The sequence below is a fragment of the Natrix helvetica genome, assembly GCF_964273705.1.
Source record: "Natrix helvetica genome assembly, chromosome: 4".
NCBI lineage: Eukaryota > Metazoa > Chordata > Lepidosauria > Squamata > Natricidae > Natrix > Natrix helvetica.
In genome coordinates this window covers 104,878,041-104,900,348 of record NC_138550.1, presented here as the reverse complement: position 1 = coordinate 104,900,348, position 22,308 = coordinate 104,878,041, and the positions used below count along the sequence as shown (strand labels likewise).

At 38.3% G+C, this 22,308-nt stretch overlaps 1 protein-coding gene and 1 long non-coding RNA gene across 9 annotated transcripts in view; both read left to right on the top strand.

Moving 5' to 3' along the window:
* DCDC2 (doublecortin domain containing 2) overlaps positions 1 to 22,308 on the top strand; it is a 52,566-nt gene that overhangs the window by 22,768 nt on the left and 7,490 nt on the right. For all 8 annotated transcript variants that reach the window (XM_081951550.1, XM_081951549.1, XM_081951551.1 and 5 more), the window contains 5 exons: positions 3,515 to 3,591; positions 3,923 to 4,054; positions 10,241 to 10,387; positions 12,330 to 12,384; positions 13,581 to 13,731. In XM_081951550.1, coding sequence (XP_081807676.1) covers positions 3,515 to 3,591; positions 3,923 to 4,054; positions 10,241 to 10,387; positions 12,330 to 12,384; positions 13,581 to 13,731 — 562 coding nt within the window. The remainder of the gene's footprint in view (positions 1 to 3,514; positions 3,592 to 3,922; positions 4,055 to 10,240; positions 10,388 to 12,329; positions 12,385 to 13,580; positions 13,732 to 22,308) is intronic.
* LOC309391274 lies at positions 14,530 to 15,291 on the top strand. Its single transcript, XR_014175251.1, has 2 exons — positions 14,530 to 14,903; positions 15,111 to 15,291. It is a non-coding gene; the product is annotated as an uncharacterized lncRNA (long non-coding RNA).

Below are 22,308 nucleotides of genomic sequence, written 5' to 3'. Positions count from 1 at the left end.
TAAAACGTTAAACTCTCGGATTTCTTTGGAGGTGCGGCTGGAGGGAGGGGGATTTCCCCCCCCCCTTGGACAAGCGGCTTGGAAAAATTCTGCTTTCGCCCTCAGGGGAAGGAGGAGGGGGGAGAGCCAACCAATGATGCCTCACCCCTGTAAAAGTGATTTTTACTGGATTTAGCTCCATAATTTACTGATGACCTGAGAACTTTGTGAACTTTTAAAACTTTACTATGCCTCTGAGCCCAAAGCTGGCAGGGCAAGATGGCACACTTCCGTTGTCTTCATGAACTGTGAAACCTGACTCCACCTTTAAAATTCAGGCTTCCGGTCTTTGTCTCCGTGTCACCCAGAAGAATCTCTTGTGGATTGTTATTTTCTTGAACTCTCTGGGGGAAAAATTCCTCTCTATTGCCAGACTGACTAAAGAAACTCCCCTCTGCCTGGACCTTCTGCCCCCTGGACTCATCTGTCTGCCCTACTTCTCCAGCTGTCCATTCTCCATACTGACTGATCTCTCTACTTTATAAACTATGTCTCCAAAAAGACCACCCCCTGGAAAACCTGGCTTTGCTACTTTTGCCCCGACATCTGCAACATCCAGTCCTGCCACACAGTCAAAGATCACAGAACTGATGCAACCTAAGAGCACAGAGATGGATTTGCAACAAATGCTTCAGCAACTTATACAGGGCCAGGAAGAAATTAAGAAACAACTAAAGGAAATGAAGGAAGAAATTAAAGAGAATCAAGTCCAAATCTATAAGAACTCACAGAGACTGGACCTTGTGGAGGGTGGGGTGGCGGAGGTGAGGGGGGGGGGTAGAAGCAGTGCAGAAGGGAAACAAAGAACTTGATATCCAGCAAATGAAAACAGATTTTGAGAGAATGTCCTTTTATCTTAGATTTCAAAATGTTATAGAAGCAGATGGGGAAAATATAAGGGACATTATGACTAACATCCTAGCTGAATACATACATAAAGAAAAACAACAGATGGAATGGGAGATAGATCTGGTCTACAGAGTGAATTCAGCTTATGCCAGAACACACAATGTACCCAGGGAGGTCCATATTAAATTCCTTAGAAAAAGCACAAGAGACGAAATTCTGGGTGTACAAAGGGGGCAAGCATTGACATATCACGACAGGGAAATAACCATCTTGAAGCAGATCCCCAAAAAAATTAGGGAAAAAAGGAAAAAATTATTCGCAATTGGCGAATAAATTATACCAGAAGGGGGTGTGGTTTAGATGGTTGATGCCTGAAGGTATGCTGATATTCTGGGAGGAGACAAGTATTAGAATCAATACACCCATAGAGGCACAGGCCTTTATGGAAAAAAACAAAGCAAACCTAGAAAAAACAGAAGACTCTACAACGGTTATGCAGGACACGGGAGGGGCCGGAGCTCTGCCAGCGGGGGGAGAAGGGGCAATACCAAGAAAGCTCAGATCACAAAAATGAATAAGAAAACCACATTGTTATAAACAGACCGAAAGTAGTAATGAAATTATATGTAGATTATATATTACAATATATAAACTGATTGAAAATATTTTTAGAATTAATATGCTGATTTTATATGATTATGTACTAATGTTTTATACTCAGATGTATTTTATGAGTTTGGAGGGAGGGGGCGCCTGCCACACTTGCAACTGCCAAAATTTGTATACCCTTCCATTTACCCTTTTCCCTATAAATGTTAAAAAAACCAATAAAATTGTTTTGAAAAAAAAAATGGGCCCCGTGTGTGTATAATATATATATATAAAGTACACATGCACACACATACAAACACAAATTTTGTGATTGTTCCTTTTCTTACTCCTTCTGGTTCTGTGTTCTGAATAAGTTCTAAAATAACATAGTTGTGCAGTATCTTTTCTCCTAGGTGCTGCTTGGAGTGTCCAAGCACGGGTTAACTTCAGCTTGCTGCCCAAGGACTGAGTTCAAAGTTTGTGTAGCCACACCTCTTGCTTCCCTGAGAGGCTCAGTTTTAAAAAACTCAGTCGCCCTACAGGATGCTTTTTGGGGAGCTCCAGTCCTTGAGCAGCAAGTTGGACTCTCCTAGCTAGCGTAGTGTAGCCTTACAGTTTATTATTTTTGTATTAGTTAGCATTAGTTCCTTAATTGTTGGTTTGTTTTCCGTTTCTTCTGAACTCGTTCCTAAACACGCGGAGCAGGCTGCCTGGAGCGTGGCTGGATCGTTTGCTATCAGCGTTTTCAGTAGCACTGGGGGGGGACTCGCTTAGCGGCTGCTAGCAAGCCCCTGGGGACAGGTAGGCAGTTAGGATCCCCTAAAAGGAGCGTTAGGCTTTTCTTACATCCCCCGGTGTCACTCCAGGCGTGCGGTGGCCATTTTGAAAATTGCAGCGGCCATTTTGGATTGCAAAGTGCTGCGTTTTTTACTCTGGGACCTCTTATACTTGTCTGTTTGTCATAATTTCAGTTTAAGAAAGTTAGTTAAGCATATTTTTTGTGTTTCAAATGTAAAACTGGTTCTTGGGCTCAAAATAAAACAGTCTGAAAGCACAAATAGAAGAGGGTTTTTCCCCCGAATTCTGGTGTGTTCCATATCTGGTAACACCATTTTCCTGTTTTGGGCATAAAGGAAACTGTTATGAATTAATCTCAGGAATCCTGGTGTGTTGAAAGAGCACTTTCGTAATTTAATACGTATAACATCCAAACCAAGCTTAAGCAGCATTTACAACATATACCATATTTCAACATTTTTGCATGTAAGAAACTTCAAAGATAAACATAATCTTTTCCAGCTAGTGGCACTAGGTCATAGTGACAAATGAGAGAGATGTCTTTCCAAGCCACTAGACACGAACTATGAAAACCAGCTAAGAGATTAGCAGAACCGAGACAACAGTGGGAGGGCAACATTTCTGTGATTGCTAATTCCACAACATCCCCTGGCATATTAATAATGGCACTAATTCACTTCTGAAGTGCAAGTCATTTACATAGCAACAAGAAAAACCAAAGGCTGGATGAGAATAGCAAAAGAGAAATCTTGCAAATGTATATCTAAAAGGTAACTATAATTTCACAGTGGCATGCAGTGGTATTATTGATAATGTACAAAATCTTTTAAAGTATTGATGAAAAAGATTTTTTAAAAATAGTTTTAAAACAAATTACCCATATTTTTTGGAGTATAAGATGCACTGGAGTATAAGACTCACCAAGGATTTGAAGAGGCAATTTTTTAAAAAAATGTTTTTGCACTCCCTCTGCAAACCTCCCCAAAACAGCCCATTTTTCACTCATTTCTGCCCTCCCCAGCCCCCAGGAGCTCCCTGAAAGCCTTCTATAGGCTCTGCACGGACATTTTGGTGAAGGGGGCGGGGTTTTGGGAGGCAAAAAAGTGCTGTATTCTGTATATAAGATGCACCCAGATTTTCAGCTTCTTTTTTCAGGAAAAAAGGTGCGTCTTATACTCCGAAAAATACAGTAATGCAGTGTAAATGCATGACTTTTTTTGGATGTGGTGTCTTTCAGGTGAAGCCAGTTACCCACAGCAGAATTAATGTGTCTGCACGCTTTCGAAAACCACTTCAGGAGCCATGCACTATATTGTAAGTATTTATTGAAATCATTTATACTCTTACATTAGTCAGAGGGTCTCTCAGTGTAATGTACAGATGAATGAAAAGAATTCCTACCCTGCAGTTTACATCCTTAAAAGACACAATAAAAAAGGAAAAGCTATTAGAATATAAAAAGGAAATAAAGATTAGTCACATGACCATTCTTAACATGTAAGTAGGATGCTTTTCTTCTTTCTTTCACCTGGTGAAATGACCATTAAATGATCAATGGTGTGACCAAGTCTGAAAAAATTGACGTATAAGTCATACTTATTGCTGAATATTCAGCTAATAGTTAATTTTCTATAATTTTTTTTAGCCTAGTTGCTAATGGTGATCTTCTAAGCCCAGCAGTGCGTCTTTTCATCCCAAGGAAAGCACTAAATCAGTGGGATCGGGTTCTTGAAATGGTTACTGAGAAAGTTACACTCAGAAGTGGAGCTGTACACAGGTAAGATAAAATTGCCTAACAGATACTGTTGGGCTTTCAGATGACTTCCTCTGAACTGTTACCCAGCAGGAACACTTTCTAATGTGAACGTGCTGTAGAATTTTATATTTCCAACTGATTCTTTGTCACCTTTGTTACTTGATGGTAATAAGTTCATGAAGCTTCTGTAGGTGCATTTTCAGTATTCATTTGTTTGACAGTTGTTGCCTGGATTCCTGCTAGCAAGAAGAGTCCTATAAGTGATTTTCCATCTCGAGAAAATCAATACGCCTTGCGGACATAAAGAATTTTCTGATTACAAAGGAATGGTTGACGCTAAACATATTTCAGAAGAAAGTTTTGGTAGTGATAATATTATGAAGACAAGTCTTTGCATCGGAATGGGACAACTCACTGTGGCCGACTCGTCCTTGCCAACTCACCACAGCCTACTCTTGTGGAACAATTCAACAGGGATGATTCAAGTAGAATTTCAGCTCACCCCAGCCTTGAGGGCGTCTTAACTAGAGAAGGTTCAAATCTAAAGCAAGACAAGACCTGCTGCAATTCTCTTGTCCCTCTCTTGAGTTATCTATCCCCCATTGAATTGTCTTGTGGTGAGTTGGTTGCTTGAGTATCATCCCATAGTGATCCTAAGCATTTCAAATGCTAAAAATATAGGAATGTATTAGCTACCCTTTCATCATAGATAGTGGGAAACCCCGTGAAATTGACACTTCTTGATCATGTTTGGCATGAAAAGATGATTAGGACTGTTCAAAGAGTATGCAGTATAAGAATGTGCAGGTACTTGTTTGGGGTATAAAAGCAGTATATTACCATAATTGGCTTTTTATACTTTTTATACTTATATGATCCTTTCATTCAAAGAAAAAACATTCTTATGCGCAATTTGCAGGAATTGGACGAAATCAAATAGAGTAGATTATACCCCCAGAGTCAGTATAGCTTTCAGCTTGAGAAAATGTTTATGAAATGGACACAATTTTCCAAGTTTATTCCCGTACAATACCTCAATTCATTTGGCATTTCTTTAGCATCACATAGAACAGGCATCTTTAACATCCTGTTTATCTCATCCTCTTTTCATATTGCATTTGGGATGGAAATTGTTACCCAAATTATTTATTTGGATTTATTTTACTGTATTTCTGCTTTTCGGTTTGAAGTGTTCAAATATTATAAAAATATGTCCTTTGAGGGTTTTGAGCTCGCATTTTCCTCATGAATAGAATAAACTGAGGAACACATTTATCCAAACATTTGTTAAGAACAGTGCAGCACTCTGTTGTCTCCCTCTTCTCCATTCTAGCCAAAATAATTACATTTGACAAAGCTGAAAGTGATGTCATTTAATTAATAATTGACAATACTGATGACTGTTTTTCCTTGTGAATGCTTTCCATTATAGTGCAGTCTTTCTGCCTTTTCCTTTATATTTTACAATTTTGAGAGCTAAATTACCTTATTTCCGCAAGATTTATGATCTGATTCTCAGTTACTTATTTTTAACCTTAGAAACTGCTTTGGAGGGGATGTTAATTTTGGAAGTATAGGATTATTGCATTTTAAGCAATTCTTAGGTAAGCTACTATTAAGCAACTATTCAACACAAAGAATGAAAAACATTCCAATCACATGAGTACAGGGATGCTGCAACAGCCACAGCTATGTAGATATGTCATTAGTAGCCCTCATTCAGTGCCACTGCCTTATGAGAAAATGTCAGGGAACATTGTAAATGAGGGTCATGTGACTATGGCAGCGGTGCTGAATGCAGTATGAAATGGCAAGAACTTTTCAAAATTTCATTTCCATGGGAGTAATGGATCCCAGCATTCTGCAAGTTAGCCCATTTGAGGTACCTTGGTTAAATTTTTGCCCTATGCTGCACTGTTTTGCCCAGTTAAAGGTTTCAGACGTAAGAGTTTTAGTAGGGTGCAGATACAGTATTTCAACAGTGCATTGTGCTTATTTATTTGGCTTTCCTAGTTTTCCGTAAATCAAGTTTTTGTATTTGATACCTTAAGAAAGAGCACACTAAAGCTACTAAAATATATTACTGTTTAATAATTAACAGGTTGGTTACTGTGATTTATGGTAGCAAGACTCCATTAGTCAAAATTCCAGTCAAGACTGTTAATTCTGATAAAGACAAAACTCTGTGGTAAATGAATGGGCAATTAATTTTTCAGCCCAGCAACAATACTGGTTCTTTTCCCCCTCTCAGTTACGCCCATCATTTATAGAATTAGTGATATTATTCCTTGTATATGAAAACAAACCACCAATTCACCTCATTTTTAACAGCTCCTTAAGCTAAAGATAGGAACAGAAAATTAATTGCTGTTAATCCCCATCGCCAGTAGCACAAATAATTGAGCCTGTCTAATTGAAATATATTAGATTTGGAAATGAAGACGGAAACCCACTTATTTTATTTGCAAATAAAAACTACATGAGCTAGGGTGTCAAAGGAGGTGGTGTAGGAAAACAGGAGCGTGGTGCTTTAAAAGGGATGGTTGATTTGCAGCCCTTAGTCTCTATGTTGCCTGTCAAACCCTCCAGATTCCGTTTGCTGCAATCCTCTAGAATTGCCAATTTTTGGCATAGATTTTTTTTCAGTTTTAAAAGGTAAATGTATTTTTTTCCCTTAAACTAAGCACCAAAATAATACAGAAGCAATAAAAAGGACAGACTTTTGTATTCTGACCTCTGAGTCAACATAATTGTATCATTATCATTGTGACCATAGAAGACTAAAACAAAACAAAACAGAATTTTAAAAATGTGATTCCTGACTACAAAAATGTCATTTGCCTGTGATGTAGGAATAGCATAGTATCAGAGATACATACAGTAATGCCAAAATTCTTTGGTGTTTTTTTTTAAAGATACAGAGCCCTAGAGCTATCTTTCAAAGATATCTGTTACCTCTCCTGGCTTTCTTTAATGGTTTTTTTTTCCTCATTTAAAAAAAAGATGGAAACAATAGTAAGGAAATATACAATAAAGTTATACATGCTCTTTCCTTCTCCAAATAATATTTTGTGAATAGCTTAGAGGCGTGATGCCGAATCTATGGCACCTGCGGACAATAAAAGACTTATGTGGAAGCACATTAAGGCTCATATCATTACTTTTTTCTCCCCATGAATTTTGAGATCCGGTTGAAAAACCAATGATAATCCCCATCATAAATATTATTCTGCTGCACAGCTTTAGTTCATGGAAGAGTAATTCTACACCCATGGTGTGTTAAAATCACAGCACTGGAAAATTAGGTAACTCTGTTTTTTTTTAAAAAAATAGGTACTGTATCCAGCCTGTTTGGTAAATTCTGTCCATGCTACATATATTTATTTTAGAATATCATGGTGAATTTCAGTCAGCTAGCACCATACAGGAAGCATTTCTGAGACCTTCTAAGATGAATATTAGTTTTGAATATCGAAATGTAGTTCTAAGTATACAGTAGCTGAATAAGCTAAATAAGGTTATTTATGAAAATTATGGAAAGCTCAAATGTTTAATATTTGTGTTCCATTTAACAAATCTGCTACTAGGTATTCCATGTACATCTAGGGATGTAGGTTGCTTTAGGGTTTTTATTTTGTTTTGTGTTTTTGAAAAGCTTAAACATTTTTGAAGCTGCGAAACACGTGGGAAAATTTAAATATATCAAGGACCAGTATGGAGATCTGTGGAAGAACTCTTGTCTGTGTACTTACCCTCAAACTGTGCTTGATCTTTAAATACTACTTCATCCACAGAAAAATTTGAGGGTTTGATTTGTAGCTTTATAGTTCATCTTTGAACTACCATAACTACCAACATTTTGAATAATTCTGTAAATAAGCTGGCCTGATATCCCATCTAGTGGCTATTGTTAGCGGTGCAGATATGAAACAATTCTCAAGATGTAGAAGATGATGCAGGATAGCTTTTTTGAGTATAAGGCATGCTATTAAATATGTACTTTTTGTTAGCTATAATTTAGGTTGTCTGCGTGTCTGTGTGTCTTCAAGTCAGTATTGACACCTGGGGTCAAATTCCCGCTGTTTTCCTGGCAAGGTTTCAGAAGTGGGTTTCCATTCTCTGCTTTCTAGGGCTGAGAAAGAATGACTGGCTGAAGGCCACCCTGTTGGCTTTAAGCCTAGGATGGGACTAGAACTCAGTGTCTTCCAGTTTTCTAGCCCGATGCCTTAACCACAGCACCAAATTTGCTCTCAATTTAAATAATAGTAAAGTGTTAAAATCAAGACTGCCCAAGTGCTAGTATTTTAGTACAATAAGAAAGCATGTTTTCTGGTGCTTCAACTTGGGAAAAAATGCTTATTACTAACTTCAAGACAGTTTCAAATCTGTTATCCTGGCCAACATAGTTGAGAGAGTGGCCAGGAACAGTTTAAAATACTTCTGCATTGAACAGATTATTAATGTCTAGCTTTGGTCTGCATCATAGCACAGATTGGACACTGGTCATTCTGATGGATGACCTGCTAAAGAAGCATGATATGAGTAACTTGTACTCAGTTGTCCTCCTAAAATTCGCAGTGGCCAGGGTATCCTCTCTAGTGCCCTCATGTTGGAGATATGAATTCAACAGGAATCTTTGTTAGAAGATATGTTCCTGTCATAACCAAATGCCGAATATATTTCGCATATTTATAGTAAAAGCTTTATCAAGAAATACACAAAGATAGAAACTTGCTTTTATTTAACCTATATCCAGAGGAGAGAGAAGACAACAATTAAATCTGAAGCGCAAAAGAATTCCCTTGCCTCTTAGAGATCCATTTAATTAACAATAAGGGTAGGTGGGAATAACTGGGACAGTTATGTGAAGAATGTTCCCCTTATCTCCATCCAACCCATCTTATCCTTTGTAAGCTGGATGAAGTATGATAAAGGGACATGATAATGGATTGAAACTGTTTAAAAGAGTAGTCTGATGCTTGGGGTTGGGAGAGGTGTCAACCAAGCTGAAAGGACTTCTGTCAAACAAGAGGTTGTTTTTCTGAAGGTCAGATCTGCAGTTTGGCCCTATTCTGATCCTGAATGTTTTGGTCAGCATAGTAGTCAAGAGTGCCTAATTCTATCTGCAGATAATTACTAGCTGCATCCCTCTTTGTGAGATATGACCTGGTTCCTTGATTATTGCAAAGGCTCCAGGTAGAAATAGCCTTGAAAAAAGGTTTGCTAAACTTTTATTTGGTAGATCCCTGCAGGAGCATGCATTATTTCTTTTGGTTGAACTGCATGGATTTCCTGTTTCTTCCCAAGTTAAATTCAATGTTTTTGTTACTACATTTAAACCTCTAGACCTCTTCAACCTAATGGAACATCTTCTCTGTATCCTGCTACTTGAGCATCACATTCTGCTGTTGTAGCTAAATGTCTATGGAGATTCTCAGTCATCCATTTCATGGTTGTGTCAAAGGTGCTTTTTCAAAAAGCAACTGGATTTCTTTGTTTTTCTTTGCAGATGTGTTACTTCACATCCAAAAAGCTTCTTCTGCTATGGTAGTTTCTTGCATATGGCACCCTGGAAAGAAGTCCTGCTAGTGTCAACTCGGGCTAGGACTTTGTTGGTGGCAGCTTCTACTCTTTCCAATTCCGTCCCTCCCAATTTATTTGACATGATTTAAGAAATTGTGAAAAAATATTTTTATTCTTTAATTTTTCCTCCATAGTATTTATATCTTAATTACAGCGATAACTGATGATATTGTGTTTTTAATTTTCCTGGTCTACTGTTTTGTTGCAGCAATTTTATGATGTTTGCTTGATTTTAGATTGTTTTCTGCTGCTACATTATTCTGAGTTGTTTTTTCTTGAGATTGCTATTTATTGGCTCTGTGAGGCAAGCGAACCTTTCATATTGGCTGTGTGCAGAATACAAATTTACTTTTCCTTTTTGCTAGGGAACAATAGCAGACAATTTTGATGAGTATTGCTGATGATCACAGCTTTGTAAAGTACAGCAAATTCATGAGATCTTTTCTTGTACAAGATATAATTTATATTTTTTCCTGTGATAAGACTCAATATTTGTTTTCTGAAATAAAATTCATAATCTATAATCTATAATGAGATTTATTAGGTGTTGGTTGGTAGTCCAATCAATGTTAGAGAACGCATTTACTAAAAGGTTAATATGGTACTATTATGTCTCTTTTATAGGCTTTACACTTTAGATGGAAAACCTGTGGAAAGTGGGATGGATTTGGAAAATGGACAGTTTTACGTAGCAGTTGGCAGAGATAAGTTTAAGAAATTGCCATATAGTGAACTATTGTTCAGCAAATCCACAGTGAAGAGATCTTATGGGTATGTAAACGTGTTCTTGCCCTAGCTTTATTGATGAGCAGAAATGCTGGTATTGATACTTGATATTAACATGGTTAATTACCATAGTATTAATAATTCTGAGTCCTTAACAACAAAGAGATATCACTAGAGTAGTCACAACTGAGATTCTGCTGGCTGTAGATTTCTATGAATATATGAAGGAACAACTACCGTAGGTATAATGGCTGATAACTTGGTTCATTTGTTGATTGGCTAATTCATGTTATGTGTGCGGTAGGGAAGCATTTACACCTAGCAATGTTTGGGATTATATACAATTACATATTTTAGGCTGAACTGTTGCCCTTTAAAGCCATGGTATAAAACAAAAAAATATATAATATTCCTTTGTAGATTATGTAAGATTACACAAGACAAATGATTATGTGTGAATGCTGTTTCCAGCCGAGGTTGACTCAGGCTAACAGTATCGTATCTGGTTCTCTCCCTCCCTCCCTCCCTACACACACACACATGCACGCACACGCGCACGCGCACACACACACACACAAACGAGAGAGAGAGAGAGAGAGGGAGAGGGAAGGGGAGAGGGGGGGAGAAGGGGAGGCGGGAGGGGAGAGGGGGAGAGGGGAGGGGAGGGAGGGAGCGAGCTAGAGACAGAGACATAGAGAGAGAAACAGGTAAAATACTGTTAGCCCGAAAGAGAGGGAGGCAGGTACTAATAATACCTGTCTGTTTCTCATAGTACCAGAGCAAAGTTAATATAATTGGTGAAATGGTTAAACTTTGTAATATTTAATAAGATTTATTTATTTATTAAAAGAAATGTTGCCCCAATACATTACAACTCTGGATAGCTTTTATATATATAGTAACGATAAAAACATCAAAGAAAAAAAACCTTCAAAAGTCCAGAAAACAACAACAATAATTTAAAAAAAAACAGAACATCCTGCAGGTGGTCTATTACCCAGTTTAACCCAGAATCTGGGAACGGAGCCATATTTTAAGGGCTCATTTAAGTAGGACAGGGTAAAGGGAGCTGAACAAATCTCAAGGGGAATGGTTTTTCAGAGGACAAGCATAATGACAGAAAAGTCTTGCTTCCAAATGAAGTTGTTTGCTCAATCGCCCAACTAAGCTAAATCTGGCAGATTGTGTGAGACAGATAGAAACTACAAGAGACAGGCAGTCCTCAGATAAACAGGTCCTTTTCTGTTAGGGTTTTTTTTAAAACCAGAATCTCAAATTATACATGGAAGCTTACTGGCAAACAATACAGCTCAAGGAACAGATGTCTCATATGGGCAGGCCATGTTCAATTCAGTTCATAGTTCAGTCATAAAATGATCAGTTCTGAGGGTCTAGGGATGAGCCCATTTGGCACACAAATTGATTTATGTTTTCAGCCATGGCAGTTGCATACCAATCTTGAGGAAGGAAATGCAGTTACATTCAGGAGCAAAGATGGAACTGTTCCAGGCTTAGGAGGTCAAAACATCCCCAGCCACTATATCTAATCAGAATTGAACCAAAGTCAATTGCTCCCCATCCAGACCTATTCAGCCTCCAAACATTGGGATAAGATTTTGACAGAATCAGCTGATTGACTCAGGACTGGGACTTATTAACATACTGATGATATCAGACCTTGATTAAGAGATGACCTCACCCTGTGATATCGATGTTAAATAGGAAGGGCAAGAGCATCAGGCTCTGAGACACCATCCATAGGAAGACTTTTTGGCTTCATCTCTCCATCTGGCCAACACCAAGTGGACCTCACCTCAGAGAAATTTGGTGAATTCTAGCAACGTGGTGCATCCTTTTAGGATATGCTATAATTATTACAGAAACTACAGCAAAATATATCACATCATAATTTTGTTTCTATGCAAAATTTAGCAATAGTTGGGCTGTTTTAATGTACAAATAAATAAACATATATTTGTTTTTGCAGCTCAAAGGCATCCTCACTACCACCTATTGGTGGATCTGGAAAATCAAAGGGGAGTGTAAGTATCAAATATAAAACACGTTTCGTGGTTTACTGTGTTTAATCCCATCAGATAAAATTATATTTCCTTTACAGATTCACTTATAGATATCTTGTGAGACATGGCAAGGAAGCATATAGATAGGGCTTTCCCCTGATCTTTTTATCTCCTTGGAATTTATGTAGCTGTTGATAAGTTGCCTTTTTCATATCAAAGCTAAACAGTGACGTGCAGTCAGGGGAGGCAAGGGAGTCATAGCCTCACCACTGTCATCATGAAAAGAAAAAAAAATGTAAAAGGAAAAAGGCGAGAGCTGAGGTCAGGCTGAGCTAGTTGCTGCACCACTGTAGATGACTCTGCTTAACTGTTTCAAAAAGTCTCTAAAAAGCGCCCTCTACTATGAGGCAGGAGAACTGCATGCCTCAACTAGTCTGACTTTAGGCGTTTTATGATCACCTGAGCAGAGTTAAGGGTTAAAAGCCTAAAAATTCCTGACATAGGTGAGGCACGCAGTTCTCCTGCCTCATAGTAGAGGGCGCTAGTTTGGGCGGGGCTTCTTCAGAGGACCCGAGGCAAGAGCAGAGTTGAAATCCTCTCTGAAACAGCAGGAAAAGGTACGTGTGGGTCGGAGGGAGGAGGAGGAATTCAAACTTCATCCTCCTGGTGCGGGGCTTTGGGCAAAGGCTGGAGGGAAGGGTTAGGGTTTGATTGCAGGCAGAGCCACGTTGCCTTTTCAAACCTGTAATCAGTGAAGCTGGGCTGGATCTTTCCCGGGCTGGGGGAAAGTGTGTGTAGTCCAATCCAACGTGTGTGTGTGTGTGTGAGAGAGAGAGAGAGAGGGGGGAGGGAGGGAGGGAGAGAGGGAGGAAGGAGGGGAAGGGAGAAGAAAAAGAAAAAGAAAGAAGTAAACTTCTTTCGCAAAGGAGAAAAACAAATGCTGTCGCTTTAAATCGGAACTGAGCATGCCTGGCTGTGGAATTCTGGGAGTTGAAGTCCACAAGTCTAAAAAAATTTGAAACCCACCACTGGGTCAGTGCCTCACCAGCCATGAACCTCACCGCACGTCACTGAAGCTAAAGTACAATAGTGTTAAAATAGCAATTTAGGAATATTTATATTAAGGAAGACTTTATATGCATACATTTGAAGTTCTTATTTAATAACATTTTTCAGGTTTCCACAAATAAATATCTGCTTTCCCTCTATCCTACTAGTCAAAATCTACTGACACAGTAGACACATTGTCTTCTCCTCAACCTCCAAAGAGAAAGGAAAAGATTGGACACAATCAAGAATCTAGAAAACCTACTAAATCAAAAGATGATGCACAAATTATAACCAAATCTTACATTTTTCCTGTTAATGGTAAGTATATAAAATTAGGATACCATTTATTTTGTATTTGATTGATTTGTTTTATATGTGGTTTTTATTTTGTTCAATAAAGGCTCCTTTTTTCCAACTTAAAGAACAACTCAGTAAAATGAATGGGCTTGAGAGAGAGTAACTGGCCCCAAATCACCTAGCTGGTTTCTACACCTAAGGGTGGAGTAGAAGTCATCATCACCCTGTTTCAGCATGTTGTTGCCAGACACATTAGAAATATAATTAAATAATTAAATATGTAATAATGAACATTAAAAGCAGTTGTCACAAAATATTCCAATTTGCTATTTCTGAATTTGTGTACTTTATTTGTTCTAGCCCATTCAGTTAATTAAATAAGAAATGCAAACAAAGAAGATTCATCGATATTAGCAAGACTACCACTTATTAGTGAGTCATGCTACTCAATTACATTAACTACAGTGGAAAGGGTTTTGACCATCGTATTAATCACAATATAGTAGATTGTACTGGATTATATCGATAAAGTAAGAAAACAGAGTTCATATATCAACTTTTATGCCAAAGGTTTACATAATTTAGGTTATATTTTCCCCATAATGTGAATGTACAAGTGCACAACCTGGTTATGAGAACTTTGTGATAAATGGCTTAAAGCGAACAACTGAGGTCAACAACAAACTAGAAAGCCTGGATTGATAATATATTTTTTCAGAACTATTGTAGGTATTCTACCTGTAGACTCCAGAATCAAACACAAGGAACTTCCATTCTTTCCTACAATCAGGGATACAAGGACAAAATAAAAGGTAAGCAAGGGAGCATTGTGATCTGGGGAATTAGGCTTTAAATCAGGTCTTCTAAATCATGGCCCCAAAACCATCCCTGAGATTTGTAGAACAAGGCAACACAAAAGATTACAGTCTGTTTTTATCTGCTCCTTCAGGAATATGTGGATACTATGTAGTGGCTCATTTAGAGAGTACAGTCGAAGAGACCTTGTTCTAACAAAAGCTCTGAGCTCTGCATGGGGTCAACAGTGGGGAACCCAGTTTTTTTTCTTATTGAAAAAGAGATATGGAGCCAAACACTGCTAACTCATTATTTCTTACAGAGGCAAAGCCAAGGCACATAGCTGCAGAACAAATTATAAACCACAAATCAAGTTTTGTTTGGCTCCCCGTGGATGGGTGAGTATTACTTTATTACATTTATCATTTATTATTACATGACATGGGCTTATATCCCTGGGAAGGGTGAGGAAATTTGGTTGAGATAAAATAACGAAATGTTCAGATAAGTGTACCTTTTCAGTCACTTGTTCAATAATCACACATTTACAACTCCATTATGACTACTATGCATTATGCAGCACTATTTCTCTTGTCTTTCCACAGACATCAATGCAGCCATCCAACACTCCCAGAAGCATAAGTATTTCCCACCAGGACATCCACGGATTGCAAAAAAAAAAGGGGATGATAGCAGCTGTTCCATTCTGAAGTTGCTATTTTTGTCCTAGGACTCTTGGGCCTTTCACAGATGGCAATGTAACAGGTGCATTTGTAGTCGGGGGGGGGGGGGGGAAGTATGATGGAAATACCTGCATCTGTTACTTGGCTATCTTTTCAGGACCTTCCATGAAAGAATGCACTGTATGTCATTAACATTTTTCAATAAAAATTGTGACTCTTTCGGCTGTGGCTCTGTTCTTGCAATTGGTGGGAGATACGGGCCCCTCTCACTTGTCGCTCATTTCAGATATTTCCAAATAGATTCTTTAGCATAAGAACTTACCTTTGTTTTGATTATCTGACTACAAATAATGTCACAAGAGAAATGTTTTTACATTTGTGTGGCTGTTTCAATGATACTGTTATGAAATTATGCTCAGTGTATTAAGTTCTGCCTCTTGGCAGAAAGCTAGAATATACATGTCATAAATTAATAGATTAATACAAGTATTTTATTATTTATTGTTTGTGGTGAAATGTGATTATAATCCTATCAGCCTCATAGAGCTTTTCATGAAGGGGAGATAGGAAACAGTGCATGTTAGATACTGTGATGTCATTGTTTTATTCTTTCCACTAGTACTTTTAGCACTTTTCAAGCTTGGGTAAAGTGGCATCTTTGCAAGCAAGATCATGATTGAAGAATTGGCATAGAACCTTTGTCAGGACAGATATCCCTTGTTGAAGGACCACTTGTTCAGCCAATGGTTGAAGTTATGATGGTGCTGAACAATGGATCCTTGTAGTTAGAGCTGTTGCAGAATCTCCACAGTCATCTGGTTGCAGTTTCCGTGCTTGGCAACTAGCTTGCAATTACTACATTGCAGCATCCCACAATAACATGATCACCATATGTAATACTTGCTGCCAGCTTTCAACAAGCAAAGTCAATGGGGAAACTGGAAGGGTGTTGTAAACAGCAATCACATGACCACAGGATGCTGCAACTATGCAAGATTCACCTAAAAAAGAGCCAAGGTGGCGCAGTGGTTAGAGTGTGGTACTGCAGGCTACTTCAGCTGACTGCTAGCTGCAGTTCAGCAGTTCAAATCTCACCGGCTCAAGGTTGACTCAGCCTTCCATCCTTTTGAGGTGGGTAAAACGAGGACCCATTGTTGGGTCAATTTGCTGACTCTGTAAACTACTTAGAGAGGGCTGTAAAAGCACTATGAAGCCATATATAAGTCTAAGTGCTATTGTTATTGCTAATGTCTGCAACTGGGTTTGCTGCAACTGCTGTCAGATGGCACAGTCATGTGACATCATACTGTATGACTATGTTGCTCAGTGATGGAGTTGCCTGTTCCAAAATACTATTGTTAAGCAAGGACTAACTGTATAGTTACATAGGTCCTAATAGTATTACCATATTTTTCTGTTATAACTACTATCACTGGGTTGTGTTATGCCTTCATTTTCATCTCAAATACATTTTGTTGAGTAAATATCTTCTTTTGCAAGAAGTTTGTCCACCCAAGAAAAGTTGCCCGGGCTGTTTTTTGTTTAGAAAACTCTCCCATTTTCGTGATAAATTTATAATTCTCATAGGATACTTTAAAAAAAATATTTAGAGCAATGGCAATTTCTCTATCTCTCTTTGTGTCTTTGTGTGCTATCCTAGAGAATAGGATAGAATCTCTTTATTTCTTTTACATATCTGTTACAGCTAATGAAAAATATGTTCTGTTTTTTTTTAAAAAAAAATAAGATAATATTGTGATAGCATAGATGTGGTAAATTACACTGATGGGTTTTTTTTTTGAAGTTACATTAATTCTCCTGCTTACTTGCTAAATTTAAAGCTTTGTAAATGTTCCCAATTTACATAAAATATTCAGGGGAAACAAACTATTATTACCATGATTATTTTCTCCCTAAAGCTGAGCTTCAAATTTGAAATTCATTAAATGGTTGTATGTACTATTATCATTTCTGTGCAATGCATTTTTTATTGTTAGCCCTGGTTAAGAAATAAGCTTATGCAAGGAACATAAATTTCCTGGATGTAATTAAAGTATTGATTACTTATTAACTATTTGAAACACTAATTCATGTGCTATTTGATATTCCATTTTACCACAATATATCAGTTTCTTTCAAACCGAATGTAGGAACTGAGTGTCATAAAAGAAGAAATATTTTTCAGTAGCTAGAAGAATTGAGGGTTTTCAGAAATTATCAGACTTCCGGGGGTGGGAGGGATGCTAGACTGATTATTGTAGTGTAATGAAGAGTTCAATAATTTCTCTCCAGACAAGGAGAAGACTTGAGATTACCTATAAGCAGGGGTGGGCTGCTGGGGGTTTGCACGGGTTTGGGCAATCCTCTAGCTAGGATTCTGCCCAGTTTGGCGCACCCCCAAATGCCACTCCTGGCTTGCCACGCCCACCCCTCCCACCCCTTCTAGGAGTTTCCATGTGGCCCATTCATCATGCCAGGTAAGTGCAGGGTCTGCAGGGAGGCTTGGGGAGGGGGGGGGAAACAGGCCTCTTGGAAGTTCTGGAGGGCCTCCGGAGCCCAGGGGAAGCAATTTTCATCCTTCCAGAGGCTCGAGAAAAGCCTCCGGAGCCTGAGGAGGGTGAAAAATGCCCCCACCCTCCGAGGTGTGGGAGGTCGACTAGGCCATGCCCACCATGGCCACGCCCAATCAGCAATGGGGCAGCGAACCCATTGCTGCAATTTTAGAAACATACCTCTGCCTATAAGCACTCCAAACAGTTGCTCTTGGGAGTGTTGAGAGATCTGGGAGATGAGGGAATAACCATCATGCTCAAACTGCAGTTGGCTGCTCTGAAAGGACACTACATTTGCATATTCTCTTTTCTAAACATTTTTTCCTAAATTGCTTGTTGACTTCTTTTCAACTGTTAGGAACCTAAACTTTCAAGGGTTTGCCTTCTATCTAGAACTATTTTGGCTCTGCAAGTGGAAACAGTGACCTCTAAAACACTGAAATTATTGGGAATGGTCAATTAATGTAGACCAGTATTTCTCAGCCGTGACAACTTGAAAATATGTGGACTGTATGGCTAGTTGGGGGATTCTCAGAGCTGAAGTCCACACTTCAAGTTGCCATGGTTGAGAAACATTGCTGTAGACAAATACTTCATTTTCAAATGTCTTTCTCAGCAAACTCAATGGCTATTCACACCCCAGATTTATTAATTAATCTATGTAAATAAAAATGTAATGTTTGTTTGTTCAAAATCTCAAATCTCTGAAAGTTCTTCACCGATTGCTTTGAAACAACGTTGCATTTGAAGACGTGTATGTTTTTATATATGTATATTATATAGATGTCACACCTGTGGCAGGTAAAAACATTCTTTTTTGTAAAAACATACTTTTTTGAAAACCAGCGCCATCTGCTGGACCCAAAAGCAACACACGCTATACTAAATATTTCATGTGAAATATTTAGTATAGGTGGAACCCCTGCCGGTGCTGGACCTGCCTGGATGTGACACCCAACTGGGGTTGGAGAAATCTTCTTAGATGTTCCAGGAGGAACTGGTAAAACATTCCTAATTACATTGATTCTGGCAGCAGTTCGATCCCAAAATGACATAGCCTTAGCTCTTGCGTCGTCGGGAATGGCTGCAACATTGCTACCAGGTGGAAGAACTGCTCATTCCGCTTTGAAATTGCCATTGAACATGCAATACATTGAAACTCCCACGTGCAACATTTCCAAAGAATCCGGCATGGGAAAAGTATTGCAGAAATGCAAACTTATTGTTTGGGATGAATGCACAATGGCGCACAAAAAATCGCTCGAGGCTCTTGATCAATTATTGCAAGATTTACGAGGAAACTTCAGACCATTTGGGAACTCATTAATATTGCTTGCAGGAGATTTCAGGCAAACATTACCTGTAATTCCTCGATCGATACCAGCGGACGAAATAAATGCTTGCCTGAAATACTCTATTTTGTGGCAACACGTAAAGACATTAAAATTAACTACAAATATGCGTGTCCAGCTGCAAAACGATCGATCAGCTGAGATATTCTCACATCAATTGCTGGAAATTGGGAACGGAATAGTGCCGGTTGATCTGACCTCAGGACAAATTTCATTGCCTCATAACTTCTGCAATTTAGTGACATCAAAAGAAGAATTGGTTGAAGAAGTATTTCCCCATATTCAAACCAATTATAAGAATCAGGATTGGCTGAGTGAACGAGCTATTCTTGTGGCCAAAAACAAAGACGTCTACGAACTTAACAATATTATTCAGTCTAACATTCAAAGTGAGGCAGTTACATACAAGTCCATCGACACTGTTGTGGAAGCAGATGAAGCGGTTAATTATCCAACAGAATTTTTGAATTCACTCGATCTGCCAGGTATGCCACCACACGTACTGCAATTGAAAATCGGCGTGCCAATTATGCTGCGAAATATCAACCAGCCAAAACTTTGCAATAGCACGTGGCTTGCAGTAAAAAAAAAAAAAAAATGACCAGCATCGTAGAAGCAACAATCTTGACAGGACCTTTCAAAGGTGAAGATGTCCTCATTCCTTGCATTCCTATGATTCCAATGGATATGCCATTTCAATTTAAGAGATTGCAATTCCCAATTCAATTGGCGTTTGCAATCACCATCAATAAAGCTCAGGGCCAATCTTTAGAATTGTGTGGTTTAGATCTAGACACAGATTGTTTCTCACATGGACAATTATATGCTGCGTGTTCTAGAGTCGGCAAACCAGACAATCTCTATATCTGCACATACAATGGAACAACAAAAAGTATTGTATACCCACAAGCATTGTGAAATTAAACATATTAGAAACTTGCGCTTTCTCTTTTCTTTTCCATTTAACCAGACTGGGCCACAGCAATGCGTGGCCGGGTACAGCTAGTTAATATTATAAAAAGTAGCGGCAATTATAACATTGTGTATGAGATAGGTTAATGATTTGGTTCACTGGCCTTCATACTTAAAATTTTATATCCATCAATGTCATTCATAAGATAAATGAACTTAACATACAGATTTAAAACTTTCAATCTTCCATAGCCAGGCTGGGTATTAAGGCGGACCTTTCATTGACAGCATCTTATATGCACTGTATGAATTGATGATAGAAGGCATATATTGGTTAATTGCTTTATATTTAGTTTATGTTTAGCTATAATTATTTTCATCAAAAAAATTTTTAGCCTTGCAATATTGTAACCCTCTAAAATGACAAAATGAATTGGTGCAACATCACCCTATGAATAAAAGTAATGATTTAATTGGGGAAAGAATTGATCAAGAAATATACTTTTAATAATTGCACTTTAATCTATACATAAAACTAAATGATTGGTCTTTAAAAACTATAAACAGAAAACTGCTATTGGAAATAAAATAAAGAATGTTGCAGGGGAAAAATGATATTAAATGTGACAGCTTGCAAAATACTAGTAGACAGTAATTTGGTTTTTGTGCTTTTTTCTCCCAGTGCAGCCACAATGAGATGCCAGTTGCAGTCTGGTTTCTTTGTTTCCCAGCCTCATGCTTTCTACTTGTAACATTCTCTACCCGTTCTTGCAATTTCCTCCTTGTTGCAATCTGTCACTTCTGCTTTGTTCTCCTCTGTTGTAATTTCCTCTGTAGAGTGAGCTTCAGACCAGCTGTTCAGAGCTTTAGACAGAAACCTCCATGTCTCACTCCTTTGAAAAATGGTATATGTTAAAAAATGTAAATGATATTTAAGTTCCGTGCAGGCCTTTGAAGCTGATAGGTCACTTTGCATTCAACCTTGCTATTGTATGCAATGCAACATGCAAGTTCATGCTCAGAAGGAACATGTGAAAAAGGCTCTTTTGAGTGATCACTCATCTATTATCTGCACATATTGAGAAATAATGGTTTAAACGTATACCTTGGTGCAAGGTAAAAATGATCAAACATATGATATAATGCAATACAATAAAATAAATAAACAGGAATATCACAGCATGCTACTTAAATTAAACCCATCAGCACCACCAAAGAAAAGTCTTCAGCTGAATAGTCCAGAGGCTTAACTGAACAGATATTTTTCACCCAGTAGCCAAATGTTTTCCTAAAGAGAGCTATGCAGTCACTTTGTGCTAGAATCTCTACAAATAGTCCTCAACTTACAACCATAATTGCGGCTGGATTTGTTACAATTTCATTGTAAGTCATTATGGTCATAAGTTGAGGCACCATGTGACTGAAAGTAATATTCTGACCTTATTTCTTTTGTGGACATTAAACACAACAGTAGTTATTTGAACCCATTCATTTGAATGACTTCTTTTTTTGCCAGAAACTGGCAAAAACCATGAACCACAGTCATGTGACCGTAGAACGCTTACTGGTCATAAAGCTGAACCCCCCCCCCCGACTTGCAGCTGTATGACTGCATGGGTGTGACCATTTATGACAATTGGAATACTTTGAGAGTTGTATAGCACCCCTTCGGTGGTGATTGTAACTTTCAATGATCATAAGTAGAGAACAGTCTACACACAACTATTGAAAAAAGTCCTCGCCTGTGTTCGGGTTCAATTTCAAAAGCAAGAGGTGGACTTTTATCAGCTTTTAAGGAGCTCAAATTATATTTGGCTTTGTTTCTACTTTCTAAATGTATATTAGATCAGTTATTCTTCTCACTCAAGCATATCATTATAACAATAAGTTTCTAGCTTTTCTATTTTTCAGAGAAGATGTATTGATAATCCAATTAATAAAATACATAATGAAATATCATTTTTATTTCTAGTAAATCCGAACATTGTTTTCAAGTAGTTCAACTGTAGACTTGCTGGCAGTTATTGTAGTTGGAGGTTATAGTGGGGTACCGTTGTTCATTCATTTAGTCATTCTGAATGGACATCTTTTCACTAGGATTATGGTACCTTATAATAAGTGCTTCTTTGAGTTCCTCTAAATGTGTGTTTGTGTCATCAGCGATGTTATTCTAGCCACCTTGCCTTCTTGAGGCGCCTGAGGGAGAGAAGGGGAGAGGGGAGGGTCAATGGAGCCAGCCTGGGGGAGAGAAGGGGGATAGGAGAGGAGAGGCTTCTGTGGGGCAAGCCTAAGAAGAGAAGGGGA